The 14665-nt window shown below is 64.9% G+C and overlaps 1 protein-coding gene and 1 long non-coding RNA gene across 13 annotated transcripts in view; both read right to left on the minus strand.

Moving 5' to 3' along the window:
• The window catches only part of MTA1 (metastasis associated 1), a 33490-nt gene that overhangs the window by 11494 nt on the left and 7331 nt on the right, over positions 1-14665 (minus strand). For 4 of the 12 annotated variants that reach the window (XR_015149337.1, XM_086362652.1, XM_086362653.1 and 1 more), the window contains exons 2-7: positions 9156-9223; positions 5617-5710; positions 3151-3201; positions 2623-2749; positions 2403-2466; positions 480-597 (exon numbers count right to left, since the gene is read on the minus strand). Coding sequence is in view for 10 of the 12 variants with exons in the window: in XM_086362652.1 (XP_086218778.1) it covers positions 480-597; positions 2403-2466; positions 2623-2749; positions 3151-3201; positions 5617-5710; positions 9156-9223 (522 nt within the window). In the remaining 2 variants the exon portion in view is untranslated. The remainder of the gene's footprint in view (positions 1-479; positions 598-2402; positions 2467-2622; positions 2750-3150; positions 3202-5616; positions 5711-9155; positions 9224-14665) is intronic. The other 8 variants (XR_015149338.1, XM_086362657.1, XM_086362656.1 and 5 more) reach the window with 2 other exon arrangements.
• Positions 11450-13227, minus strand: LOC147348837 (uncharacterized). Its single transcript, XR_015149342.1, has 2 exons — positions 12158-13227; positions 11450-12007 (listed from the first exon to the last, which is right to left on the minus strand). It is a non-coding gene; the product is annotated as an uncharacterized LOC147348837 (long non-coding RNA).

Consider the following 14665-nt stretch of genomic DNA (forward strand, 5'->3'; position numbering starts at 1 on the left):
GGAGAGGACAGGATGCCCACGAGCGTGGACCCCGCGGCCCCCTGCGTCAGCCCCACTTGCCTGGCCGTGGCCACCACCCAAGGGATGAGGGCCGCTCACGTCAGGCCTGCTGCCAACCACGGGGCCCCTGCAGGAAGCAAGGCCTGGGGGGGGTCACCGGGGCCCGAGTTCCCTGTGCTGCATGCGTGGGGACAGACTGAGCTGCAGGAAGGGGTCAGGCCCACCCATGACCCCTGGGCCGCTGGTGGCCTGAGTGGGCAGGGGAGCCGGGCATTTTGCCCCCCGAGCACGGTGGCCTGGCGGACAGCACCATCCACCAGAAGTCAGTGATACTGGCAATCACTCAAACAAGCTCTTTGAACAGAGAAAGAGTTTTTAAAAAGTTATGAAAATAACTGCTAAAAAGAAACAGTCTCCAGGTAGCGTGGAGGGCCCAGCGACAGGCGCTGGGGGTGCTGGGCCCGCCGCACCCCACCCACCTTCTTTCAGCAGGTCGGTGATGTCCGCCTGGTACCGGTTCCCCACCCGGATCTCCCCTTTGTCTGCCAGGAGGGTCTTCTGCTGGGGGTCGTAGACCAGAGAGTAGAAGAAGAAGTCCTGGAAAGCAGCACAGGCGGGGCTGTCAGCACACGGCACCACGGCCAGGCGGGCTCGGGGCACAGGCCAGGCGGCTGCAGGCAGCTCCCCAGACTGCCTCAAGCCCGTCAGCAGCGAGTCTAAAAATTTAGTTTATAGAAGCATTTAACAGCAACAAAACTCCGAAGACATCTGGGAACAAATCTGACAGATTCTGGGCGCGGCCTCCAAGGAGACGGCAGGGCTCCCGTGCAGTTGTCACAGGAGACGCACAGAAAGCGACCACGTAACAGGACGTCCCGGGCCCGGCGCCCAGAGCCGGCGGCTCCAGCCCGTGGGCACCCTCCTGCTGGCTCCAGGCCCACCTGGGGTCGGCGGGCACGACGCACCCTCCTCGGCCCCCAGGAAGCCACGCTGAGCTGGCCTGGGCCGCTTCTCGAAAGCAAGCCTGCCGACCCGGGGCTTCCCCTGGGGCCTCACCGTATCCCGCAGGGTCTACCTGGCCCCGTGCCCCCACTGTGCCTTTCTTGACTCCCTTGTGGCTGTTCCTCCACAGCCCTCACCCCCCAGGCGGCAGCGGGCAGGGGCTGCCCCCGCGTCAGGGCCAAGGGCTCCTGGGTGTAGGTCCCGTGGGCTGCAGCTGCGCGCCTGTGCTGCCAGCCCCTCGCCTGGGCCATCCCCCGCTCCTCAGAGGCACCCACTCCCCAGATGGGTGAAGGAGAACAGCAGGAAACGCCCGCTGTGCACCCTAGAGACGCACGCAGGTGCCAGAGCAGGGCCGACACGCCTCCCGAGGCTGGTTCACAGCCGCCTTTGCTCAGGGTCAGCTGTCCACGTCACTGCTCGGGCGGCTGCCACCGGGGAACCTTTCCAAACTGTAGACCACGCGTCTGCTCCCCAGTGGAAGCTGCCTGGGGCCACGGCCCTGCTCTGCCCGCCACCTTCCCAGGCCGCACCAGGCCTCCCACAGGCAGGGGCTCCCGGGGGCCCGGGCTGCCCCAGCGGCTCCTCTGCGCCAACTCCAGGCCGTCGCCTGGCGGTTCTCCAATTCCTGAGTCAGGCGTCAGGGAGGCCACGCACCAGGCTGTCCTCGCTGGATCGCTGGACCGCTGGCACCGGCGGCCGCCTGTGCTCCCCGTCCACGCCGCCCCCTCCGCTCACTCCTCTGGGCCCCTGGAGAGCCTGGCCTTGCCTAGGGAGGGTGCCGCCCGCAGGCGATGACACTCCTGCAGAAGCTGCAAGGATCCGTGGGCAGGTCCCCTGGGAGCCAGAGGCACGTGTCCGCTAGGACATGCGTGGAGGGGACCCTGACCCTTGGCCACACCCTGACCTGCCCTCGCAGGATGACGCCAGAGCCCTGCTGCAGTGACCCCTGCTGGCCCACTGGCTTCCCTGAAGATGCATCTTGCTGCTCCGGGGACACGCATGTGTCCTCTGGAGACGGCTCTGATAGTCATCTTTCTTGGGAGAGGGGGCAATGGAAAGGCAAGCCCATCAGAACCACCCGCCCTGAAGGTCACGGTGGGAAGGACAGCGGCCGCAGGGTGAGGAGCTCGGGCGTCACCGTGAGGCCCGTCTACCCGTGGGACGAGGTTGGTCCCCTGGCCCCGGCAGCACTGATGATTCCTGTTTCACAAACTCAGACACTTCCGGTTGCCCTGCTGGCAATGCTGGGTCGGCACAGTGTGGCCGGGACACAGCGGCCAGGATGGCTGGGTGGGCACCCGCCTGCTGGGGAAGCCCAGACAGCAACCAGGGCAGCTGCCATGGGCCTCCCCACCCCCGGCAGGACAAGTTGTGCCCCTCGGGGGGCAGGGGAGCCTCACCTCCCGTTCCAGGTAGGACTTGAGGGACTCGGTCTCATTCAGCAAAGTGACGCTGCACTTCCCCCTGCAAGGCAGGACACAGGAGGGCTTCCATCAGGGGAGGCGGGTGCCCCCCGTGCCCATCCAGGCCTGCGGTACCTGACCTGTGGTCCCCGCCCCGTGTGGTCCCCGCCCAGGCCTGCGGTACCTGACCTGTGCTCCCTGCCCAGGCCCGCGGTACCTGATGTGCGTGGCGGGGAGAGATTCCAGCTGTCTAGACAGGAACAACTCCCGATGCCGCAGCTGGTGCTTGAGCTTCTCGGGCAGGTCCACCATCTCCGGGTTCTCCATCTCCTCCTCTATTTCTCCTGAAGGACAGAGAGGACACAGGCTCAGGCCACCGAACAGACCCACCCGCTGGCTCCCCCGGCCCCCACCCCCAGGGGGCCCCAGCAGGCGCTCGGGCAGCGCCAGTTCTAGCCCAGCCGCCCCAGAAGCCCGCAGCCGGGGTGTCTCATCAGGAAGGAGGACGTGTCCTAAGCCCGCGGTGGGAGACAGGGGAGACGGGGGAGACGAGGCGGCCGCTGCCGCATGTCCAGGGCCGGGAGGCAGAGACCCCAGGGCCATGTCCCGTGCCCTCCCTGCACCGGAACCCCCTCAGGGTCAAGCTGCAGGGGCCTACGCGGGCCCACCTCGCCTTGGGCAAGCAGGGGCGGGCATGCAGCCTGGCGCACAGGCGCCAGGACCCTCCCGCAAGGGCGGCTCTTACCTTCCTCACCGGTGTCGGCCCCCGATCCGGTTTTATAGCAGACTGACAGGGCTATACAACGACAGACAGTGCCCAGACAGCAGGTCAGCCTCAGCGCCCGGCCTGGCTGAGGGGGTGAGGCTGGGAGGCAAGGTGGACAGGGGGCCACAGACCACCCGGCCGAAGCCAGAGGACGTCCCACCTAGCTGACCTCGGCCCTGCCCACCCACACGTCCACGCCACCCACGCCTCCAAGCAGACCCTAGACCAGCCTGGGCCAGCCTGTCCCGGCAAAGTCGTAGGGAGCCAGACCTTCCGGAGAAGCGGGCCCGGGGCGCCAGGTGGGGGCGGGACGGGTCCCCAAGCCAGATCAGCAGCACAGCTTCCTGCCCGGGGTCCTCGGCCACCCCCCATGGCTGGGACACTGGTGCCCACAAGAAGAACCTGGAAGTCTGGCATGTGGGGGCAGTGGGGGGCCTCCAGGGTATGGACTCAGCACAGGCAGGCCTGGGGCGGGGGTGCCCTTGGCAGCGGTGGTCTGGGGCTACGCAGGGGGCAGTGAAAGCCAAGCCTGCAGCCAGATGACCCTCCACCCCGAGGCCCGCAGGAGGCCGCGAGGAGCACGCTCGGGCCCCGTGCGGCCTGCAGCCCTCTGCTGCCCCCCTGTGGCGGCCGTACAGGGACCCGTGCCGCCTCCAACGCGTCCACAGCTCACAGAAGCCGGCAGGGCCAGGGGGCGGGCAGCTGGGGAGGAGGCCGGGCCAGGCTATCTGGGTGGGAGCCACAGGGACCTGGGTACCCACACTGCAGCCATGTCACGCCCTGCCCCCTGGGGACCCCAGGGCAGCCCCACGTGAGAGCGTCACCCACACTCAGACAGGGCCCCCAACCCACACTGATCGCGTTCATACCACCCAGGGGCAGCCTGGCTGGCCCGGCAGAGCAGAAAGGAGCCGGGGCCAGAGACAGGCCCTGGGGGCCCGTGTCACGGCCGCAGACCTCGCCCTCCTCACGATGACACAGGCCCACCAGGGTTCCCAACCATCAGCATCACAAGGAGCGGCTAGGAGCCACACTGTGGTCTCAGGGGCAGCCAGGGCTTCGGCCAGGCTGGCCTCCTGCCCCCAGGAGACCAGGAGTCTCTGCACGGCTCCGGAGCTCACTCTCCGAGGACCCGCAGACATGAGTGGGCTGTGGTGCCCAGCGTCGAGGAACCCAGGGGCACGCAGCCCCTGGGGCCAAAGCCCCTCTCTCTGGGATCCAGTGAGTCCTGACCTTGGGCTCAGAGCTGGGGCCTCACCCACACACCCCACCGGTTCCCCTGAGCCCCACACTTGCTCTGGGGTTCCTGGAAGGACCTGTCCCATGCCCACTACTCCTCAGGCAAGGTCCGGCTCTCAGGATAGCTCTGCGGGAGGCCCACGCACCTGTGAGCAGGGCCAGGCGGGCAGCCCGAGGCCTGCAGACCCAGTGAGGGCATTCCTGCTCTGGGGAGGCCCACGGGCCCAGGGCATCTGTGCTAACAGGGAGGGGCGCAAGCTCGTGCCTCAGGCTCCGGGCCGAGAAGCAGCTCTAGCAGCAGATCCAACCACACAGTGGGCGTCCACCCAGCCTCTATCCCTCCTGCCAGAAGAGCCCCCGAGTATCCTTCCCACTCCCCTGGCGCTGGCCGGGTCCCAGGCAGCAGGGTGGACCGGCATCCCCCCAGCCTGGCCGCAGCGGGCTCAGAGAACCCAGTCCCATGAGATGGACAGTCCGGGGGAGACAGAGGCCCTGCCCTGAGCTGGGCCTGGGGGCCTCCCCAGCCCTGCCAGCCCCCGCCTTTGAGGGGACCCACTCCCTGCAGGTCTCGTGACCTAACGCTTGGACAAGCTCCCCTGGGGCCCGAGGGCAGAAGAGCTGGGCCCGTGGACACGGCCACCACCGTGCGCGGAGGGCCAGGGCTGCAGTTACTCAGGGCTGGGCATGGACACGGGAGATTGCCCACCATTGGCTACGCCTGAGCCACACAGACCCGCGGCCAGCCTCAGGGCCCTGACCGACGGGATGGCGCAAATGGGGCCGGCCCGCTAACACCACACCCCCAGGATCCAGCTCCTCTGCTCAGCACCGGGAGGCTGTAGGCAGTGCCAAGCTAATAGGCACAGGCTCTGGGAGGGCCCAGTGACCCTGAACCCCGCCCCTGCCCCTCTGGGCACAGCACCAGGTCCTGCACTGGACGGAGGCTCCTGCCACAAGGTCGCTGTGGATGGGAGGTATGCACGCATGCACGCCGGCCGGAACCCACAGGTGGAGCCCGCCCCCACCGGAGGCACCCACCCTGTGTGGCCCACCCCCAGGCCTCAGCCCAGGCCTGGACCCCTGCACTGTGCAAGGGACGGTCCCATCAAGGTACGGACAGCCCCCACCTCGCCCCCGGCTGAAGGCCCCAGGGAACGGGAGCGCGGGCCCTCCGAGGGCCGGGGCGGCGCAGGCAGGGGGACTCACTGGCATGCTTGTCAGCCAGGGCGATGAGACTGCTGGAGATGTCGCGGCGCCGGTAGAAGCACACCACCTTGGCCTCCACGTTCCCACTGGCCGTCTACAACAGCAAGGCGGGCTCTGAGCGCCCTCGCGGGGCGGCCCCACGCAGGGAGCCGGGCGGGGGGCGGGGGCCACGCACACGGGGCCGCGCCCCGAGCTAAGGGCAAGGGCCAGGGCCGGGGTGGGGCCAGGGCCGGGGGGCAGGGGGGACGCACAGCGGACCTAAAGCCACCTGCGCCCCTGCGTGCGGGCACCAGATGGGCATGGCCGAGGACAGGGTGCTGGTCCCTGCCGCCCCGTGAGTGGAGCCCGAGCCTCCAGGGACGCGGGCACCTGGACAGGAGCGGCCGCTGCAGCCAGGGACTATGAGGCTGTCAAGGCCCACGAGGCGCCGACCGAGCAGCAGCCAGGACGCAGCAAAACCAGAGGTGCTGACCTCACATGGAGAAGACTGTTTTTAAACTAACAGGCGTTTACGACATTTTTAACAATAATACAAGGGCTGTATCACAATCCTAATCTTTATAGAATTTAAAACATTGCAGTGTTTTTCACATTAGACTAAACTCTCTTTATACAAAGCATTTAACTTCTAGTTATTCAACTCCGTTAGACCAGAAACCTTTCAAGAAAGTCTTCCAGGCTTTGCGCGTTCCTGACTAAAGTAAGTGTTACCCCTCTGCTGCTTTACGAGGTCACCACAGAGACTTCGGAGGGCACACAGCCTCCCCCAGCCCACGAGGGACGTGATGAGAACCAAGATGTCTCCAGGGAAAACTACGGTCCAGAATGCTCGCGGGTGGTGCGCCTGTCCTGAGCGTGGGAGCACGGCCCATCGGGACGCAGTCTGCAGGACACGGGTGTCCCGAGTTTTGTGCGCTGATTCCCAGGCCAAAAAGCCACCCCTAGAAACAGTCTGGAGGCCGTCTGCTGAGCTGGGAAGGACGAGGGGCCTTTGACAGAGGCAGACATCCGGCACCTCAACAGGACGGCAGAACAGACTGGACGGAGCGGGGAGGCTGACCACAGAGCACCCGGGCTCAAGTCTTCAGGGCTCCATCGCAGAGCACGCCCCCAGGGGGCCCGCCCGGGAGCAGCCGCCCCGCAGGGCCCTCCACCAGGAGACAGCGCGGTGCGCGGGGGACGTCTGTCGGGCTTGGCGGTGCCTGCTTGTGCCCCTTGCTGGACTTTGCGGAGATTCCCGCGCCCAGGCTCTGACCTCACTCTGAAATCTGCCTTCTAATTCCTGGGGGGAGCCCGCTGGGCCCCCCTCACCCCCGCCTCGAGGGTCTGCCCCTCCCTACCCCCAGAGCAGGCCTCTCCCTGTCCTTTCAAAACAGTAATCTGCCCCAGTGGTGAAAGACTTCATTTTCCATGGAGGCAAGGCAGATCCGATGCAAACCCAATCAGACTTCTAAGGAGAAAACTCAACAATCCCTTCGCAAGCTCATGAAAGCCCCAAGTCCCAGGAGGGCCAGGGGAGGAGATGGCAGGCGCAGCTTGAGGAGGGTTTGCAGGGTCAGGGCTTTGTGGGAGGCGGAGGGGAAGGGGTGAACCAGCAGAGATGCAAACCCCAACCCATGGGATGACAGCAACTGCGCTTTTCTTAAAGAAAGCTCACTGTCCACTTGCTCTCCTTTATGGCAAAGCCTGGGGGTGGCCCTGCCTGCCACGTGACCCACTCCCCTCCCACCAGTCACAGTTCATTCCAGGGTCTGCTCCACCTGCTGGGACCCCCACACCACCTCAGGCCGCTCCGGGGGGACAGCATGGAGACAGGTCAGCCGCCTGCAGGGCGCCCTTCCGTGGGGGCATCCGCTGTCCTGGGGCTGGGAGGGCCTGCGGCTCTGGGAGGAAGGCCGTGGGGGCAGGTGGGGTAGGGGAGCATTTCCTCGGTTACTTCTCCACCTGCGAGGTCCCTGTCCCTCTGAGCCCTGCTGGCTGGCCGCTGGGCCCCCGGAGGAGCCTCCACTTGGCTGACATTTCCGCGAGCACTTTCCAGGGGTTACTTCTCACTGAGTCTCCCAGCCCCACCAACCGCAGCAGTGGCCATGTCCCTGAGGGTGCCCAGCGCACCTGGCCTGTCTCCCTCGTCAGCTGCGCCCATGTCAGCCCTGTCCCCAGCCGTCGTGACAGGCCTCACGAGGAAGCTGCCCTTCCGTCTTCCTGCCCACCAGGCCGCTGGCCAAGGGCAGGCGTTTCGCGGGGACAGCGGCTCAGGTCTGGCCCCGGAGATCACCCTTCTCCACCTCCCCACGTGCTTGAGGCTGCCAGGGTCCCAGCCAGTCAGGTGAGAGCCCTCCGGCTGACCGGTCTGCAGCCTCTGCCTGAGCTGCGCTTGCCGGGGCTGCGACTGCCTCTCCAGCCGGGACCGAGACCAGTGCCCCACAGCGGGGAGGCAGGCAGGGCACAGGGCTGAGGACCAGCCAGAAAGCCTTGCACCCTGGCTCCTGGGAGCCGCCTTCCTCCCGCCCCACCTGCAGAGCCCCCGGGGTCCGCGTGCCTCGTGGCTGTCATGGGTGGAGATCGAGGGGGAGGGCCACAGCCAGAGCGAGGGCACCATGGCCGCCCTGAGACCCAGGCCGCCACGACCCCACCAGCCAAGGAGACACTGGGGGCAGAGGCCTGGCCCTGAGCTGCGCCCCCAACCGGCACCAGTGCCCACCACATGGGGGTGACCACCTGCTCCTGTCACAGCAGCGGGCACAGGGGAGCCCTCTTGCCCTGTGGCCCCAGCAGGCGATGAACAGGAGGCAGGGGAGGTGGCCCAGGGCCCAGGCTCCAACAGCGAGGCCGCCCCACAACACGTCCTGGCCAGGCCCCAGCCCCAGCCTGAGACCGTCCGGGAGCACCAGCTCACTGCAGCCAGCCCAGCCTGGGGCTCCGAGGGCCCCGACCTCCCACCCACGCCTGGTCGTGGCGAGCGTGGTCGTGGGGCTGGGGTGCAGCCGCAGCCAAGTCTGATCCTTGGTGGGTAAGTGCCCTGACTGGCCCGGCGTAGAGGCCCTGCAAGGCAGCCCCTCGCCTCCACGGGCGACATGGAGCTTCTTGGAGGGCTGCTCGGGGAAGGGGCCGCAGCCACCCCTGCGGGAACCTGGGAGGGAGGAGCAGCAAGCCCCAGGGCCGCTGACCGGGCTCCACGGTGGCTGAGTAGGAGGCACGCTCGGCGGCCCCCCAGCAGCCCCGCCCGTGCGGCCAACAAGGTGGCCGGCAGGAGAGGCGGGGCGGCTCCCGGGGCTGGGGCGTTCTGCAGGGACAGGGCCCCCTCCTCCGACCGGGAGCCCGCTCCCTCCGCAGCCCCGGGGCTGGAAGGGCTCAGGAGCACCCGCCCCAGTGTGGAGCGGGCAGGGAGATGGGCAGGGGCGTCCTCCGCTGTCACTCCTCGGTCAGGGGCATCCTACCCAGAGTCTTCCTGCCCACTGCATCCCCCCCTCAGCGAAGCCAGCAGGGACCCCGAGGAAGGGGCTCCAGGAGGACCCCCGGCAGGGATGGGCACACGCTACCTTGTTGAGCTCTTCGATCCTCCGGATCAGGTACGGGTTGCTGGAGGAGTTCTCGAAGTAGACGTAGTCTGCAAAGGGTCGGGGGAGAGCATGTCAGCTGTGCAGAGCCCCCCACCCACCCTGGGGTCCTCACTGTGGGGGCGGGTAAGCTGAGGCAGGGTTGCCGCTCCGGGCGGGAGTCCACAGCCCGCCCCCGGGACATCTTTGCAGTGTGGGGGGGCACCTGGGTCGGATGGGTGGGGCCCCAGGACGTCAACACAGGGAAGGGCTGCCGGACCCCACCCCACCCCATGCACACCAGTCCCGGCCCTGGCAACCCACCACCTTCCCTGCAAAGATGGACATGCTGGACGGGGTCCTGGACTCCCGCGGGGGCGGGAGGAGCCGGGCACCCAGGGGAGTGGGGTCCCAGACCTCAGGTCATGCAAACTCCCTTCACAGAAGTTCGTTTCCCCAAAGCCCCGGGGTAGGTGCAGGGAGGCCTGCAGTGGGAGTGGGGGGCCTGCCCGGGGAAGCCCAGGACAGCCAGCAGGCCACCGGCTGCCAGCCCGGCCGTGGGCCCTCGTGCGCCCGCAGGGGACGGCTGCCCCGCTGGACTCTGCTGAGGCTTGCACGAGGCCCAGTTGACCCCGGATGGACAGTACCCTAGAGGGGTCACAGCAGGGGTGTGCCCGTCCACGCTGACGGGGCGGAGGCCCCAGGGCGGGCTGGCCATGCAGTGGGCGGGCATTATCACATGTTGATTTGCTCAGTAAAGCTGTTTTTACAAAAAGGCCTCAGATCAACCATCGAAGCTTTCACTCTAAGAAACCAGATAACAAGCAAATTAAACCTGAAAGAATGGCTCCTATGTGTCAGGAACCGGAAACGGCCCACACACCCCGGGTGCCGTGTGTCCGGGGCAGCGCCCAGCTCCCCGGACAGGGATGGGGGCTGCACCCCCAGGGCCCCGCACTCCCGAGGGCGGGCTTCAAGGTGGGCACAAACATGGGGCAGGACGGGGTGGGCCCAGCAGCCTGACCCTGAGCAGCCACGGGGCGGCAGGGGGCTGCAGGGACACCCACCAAGGACCTGAACTGAGAAGCAACAGCCTCGCAGAGACAGAAAGAAAAAAGAACCCCCCAACTGCCCGCCAAACACGGAGGGAAGGCCGACCACAGGTCCACTCACACTCCCCCCGCAGCACTGGAGGAGGGGCCTGGGGCTCAGGAGGCCCCAACACCCCCGCCAGCACCCCGGGGACCACAGTGTGGAGTCCCCCACCCCAGGGCGCAACCTCTGCACAGCCAGGCTGGCAGCCTGGATGGGGCCACACCCCCAGCCCAGAGGTCACAGTGGTGGAATAAAGACGGAAAGCCACCTAGCCACCTCAGTCAACACCACCAGACCAGGCGTCCAGGGAACGTCCGTGCCTGCTGGCAGGCTTCTCCAAAACCTACAGTACGCCACCTTTACCGATGGACCCGGCACCGGGCACCCGCCGCCCGCCGCCGCTCACCCACAGGACCCAGCTGGCTCCACGAGCAGAAAGAGTAAATACACGAGAGGCGTGCAGGTTGGAAAGAAGAGAGAGACGCTCTCCGTGCAGACGACGTGGCTGTCCACAGAGAAATTCCCGGTCGACCAAACAGCTGCCAGCACTGAGAGGCTGGGGCCGCCCCAGCCTGCTGGAAGGACCTCAGCTGCCCGCGGCCAGGGTGGCCTGCTCTATAAACCTGCTTTCTCTTGTTAGAAGAAAGCAGCTCAGGAGGGAGGATTTAACACGCTCACAGGATACAAAAGTCTATCAGAAGCGCCATCTACAGGACTCCCCTGGCGGTCCAGTGGTTAAGAATCTGCCAACCAACACAGGGGACGCAGGGTCCACCCTCGGTCTGGGAGGCCGGCATGTGTCACGGGGCGGCTAAGCCCACGTGCCGCAGGAGAAGGCGTGCCGTGAGACCGTGCAGCACGTGGAGGAGCCCCGCTTGCCACGGCCAGAGAGGTCCTGCCGGCGGCAGCCACGGTCCCGCACAGCCAAGACCCAGCACACTGATAAATAAAAAAACTTAGGTACCACTTAATACTTCAGTACCGAAGTATCAATTTAACGATCTACGAATCTTTAAAGATCAAAAGTCCTGTGCAAAGATCTGTGTGCTGAAAACTACAAAACGCTAGTGAGAAAAACCAACAACGTCTAAATGAGTAGTAACGTACGAGGTATCATTAGAACACAGACCATGAGCCTTTTCCGGTAAAGGGCCCGACAGTGAAGACTGCAGGCCTCACAGGACAGGAAGCGAAACCAAAGATACCCCTTTAGGTTATTTATTCGCAGGATACACTTCCACAAACGTTTTGCCAATGAAATCTAAAATTAAGTAACTGAATACACTTTTTCTGATAAAATACTAGTCTACTAAGAAATTGTTTGGGGGGGGACAATTCATTTAAGCAGGGCTCAAAGTTCACGTGCTTCATCACGAAAGCCCAGGGCCCTGTCCCTGCTGACACCGACCCGTGCCGCGGTCTCAGCGTCTCTCCACACAGGAAGCACCAGTGTCTGTCTGCCGGTGCGAAAGCCGAGTTGAGAACATTTGTGTCGAACTTGCTGAGCTTCCTCTCTGACCCTTCCTTTCAGCATCTGTGCAGCGAAGGGTCAGCCCAGCAGGCTCCAGGCCAGCCCTGGCTGTGCAACCAGCTGGGAGGAGCACCCTGGACACCAAGGTGTGAGTGGTCACACTGTCTGTAGCCCCGGAGAGACGGGCGGGAAGCGTGACCTTCTTCCTCTGCTGCTTGTGGTGTGCATCCTTCTGCTGTAAGGATCCTAACCTGAAGCTCGAGTGCAGCTCCGCCGAGTTCTCAGAGTCCTGTCGGCAAAGGACCAAACCCAAAGCACCTCAGAGGTGGGCGGCGGAGCGGCTTCTGAAACCCGGACACCTCCACCGCCCCGCACCGCAGCCTGAGCTCAGAAAACACATCCATTGCACACGTGGGTCCGAGCAGAGGTCCCGCCTCACCTTCCGACAGGAGGAACCTGCACAGAGCCGTCGGTGATTCGGACGTCAGTTGTCACCAAAATGGACGTGTAAATTTGCAGTAAGTGCCATTTTATGTCCTTTTCAGACGAATTCATAGAGAACCATCATCAAAGCCACAGCAAAACTTAACGTCCAAAGGCAGTCTGCGTTCGAAACGGTTGAGAAACGGTTGAGAGCCGTTCCCCTCGTCCTGAGCAGGGCGAGTCAAGATATGCAGCCTCCACTTCTGATACGACCCACAGAGCTGACGACGGCAGAGTCCACAGGCGGACGCGGCTCGTGGTGGACACACAGGTGGAGTGAGGCAGGAGACCCCGTGTTCTGCACACACGCCTGCTGAGCAGCTGCCCGGCGTGCTCACGCACTCTGCCCAGTGTCCGGCCACGCCCCACTGTCGACCCGTCACCTGTGACAGGTCTGCCACCGCCAGGGTTCTCCGGGGAAGCAGAGCCAACGGCAGGAAGAGGCACGTATGTGTGCATGACACACGCGTGTGTGCACACTCACATGCAGCAGTTTGTCCCACCGGCCAGCTCGCATGGATACGGAGGCCAAGAGGTCAGACAACGTGCCGTCCGCGAGCCAGGGGCCAGGACGGCTGGTGGTGAGGGTCAGCCCAAGTCTGACAGCCTGAGATCCGGGAGCCCCTGAACCGCCCGAGGGCAGGAGGGGCCGGACACACGGGTAAGAGCAGGAGCCGGCCACTCCCCGCAGTGCCGCGGCCGGGTGGGGAGGGCTCAGATCCAGCGCTGACCTGTCCCAAAGCACCCTGGCGGAAACCCCGGGACAACAACCCCGGCCGCCCTGAGCCCGCCCTGGACACAACGTCCCAGCAGAGCCCGCTTCCACTGCACCAGGCTGGTGTTTCCCAACTTCCCTGAGCATCTTGGCTGTGCCTGCAAGCAGACTCTTCACATAGCCAGGCTCCTGACCCCAGGGCTCCAGGCCCGCAGGCTGGGAAGCCGACCGCCAGCACAACACAGGGACGTCATGGCCAGGGACTGGCTTTTCCAGCCAAAGTTCCGTGGAGACCCCATCACGTCTTCTTCATGGACTTGCTGAGGACGGTCAGCTGTTACGGGCCCTCTCTGAGCTGGAAGGTCCACAGCTGTTCCCACACACGCTGTCCCCGCACACACACGCTGTCCCCACACACACGCTGTCCCCACACACACACACACGCTATTCCAGCACACGCTGTCCCCGCACACACACGCTGTCCCCGCACACACACGCTGTCCCCGCACACACACGCTGTCCCCACACACACGCTATTCCAGCACACGCTGTCCCCGCACACACACGCTGTCCCCGCACACACACGCTGTCCCGTACACACACACACGCTATTCCAGCACACGCTGTCCCCGCACATACGCTGTCCCCACACACACACGCTGTCTGCACACACACACACGCTGTCCCCGCACGCACATGCTGTCCCAATACACACACACTGTCCGCACACACACACACACGCTATCCCTGCACACACACGCTGTCCCAATACACACACGCTGTCCCCACACACACGCTGTCCCGACACACACGCTGTCTCCGCGTGCACACGCTGTCCCAATGCACACACGCTATCCCCGCACACACACACTGTCCCAACACACACACGCTGTCCCCACACGCACGCTGTCCCCGCACACACACGCTGTCCCCGCACACACGCTGTCCCGGCACATGCTGTCCCCACACACACGCCCCGCGAGGACCCTCCTGAGCCCAGTGCTCCACTCTCTGGGACACTGACATTACGACGTGGGTGTGTGACTCAGTGACGGCCCCCCGGGTGGGCGGACAGGTGGGCACACGGGCAGCCGCCTCACCGCCCACCGCTCGACTTCACCAAGACCCCACAGCAGCCCAGGGACATGGGCAAACACACCCACATGGCGCGTCCCGACACGACTTTATTTAGAGACACTGAGGCTTGTATTTCACAGAATTTTCACTTGCCCTAAAGTATTCTTTTCATTTTCTCCCCCTCAACCATTTAAAAACGTAGGAACCATTCTTAGCTCGTGAGTCACAGGAGAACAGTCAGCGGGCCACAGCCTGCCAGGCCCAGCAGGAGGGACTAGTCCTGGAAAAGATGCCAACCTTGCCCCAAACTGATATCAGCCACAGTTTCACCATAATCCCAATCAAAACTCCGCAGTGTTTTCTGTAGAAAAGTCAGTTAAGACAATCCTGCACTTTACACAGGACAGCTAAGACGGCAGAACAGGTGAAACCACCTGGAAACAGCACGAAGTCAGGGACTTCCTGGCCGCCCACTGGTTAGCACTCAGCACTGTCACTGCCCCGGGTGTGACCCCTGTCGGGGAACTAAGACCTCGCGAGCCTCAAGTGCAGCTGAAAGAAAAGGACGACTCGGAGACACCCCCCCGACCCAGGCTTGCTGTGGGGTCACAGTGGCCCACACGGTGCGGGCAGGCAAACAGCGGTGACCAGACACCCCCGGGTCGGGGGTCG

Source organism: Bos grunniens, chromosome 21 (assembly GCF_055505025.1).
Source record: "Bos grunniens cultivar Pamir isolate PY7600 chromosome 21, Bosgru_T2T1.0, whole genome shotgun sequence".
NCBI lineage: Eukaryota > Metazoa > Chordata > Mammalia > Artiodactyla > Bovidae > Bos > Bos grunniens.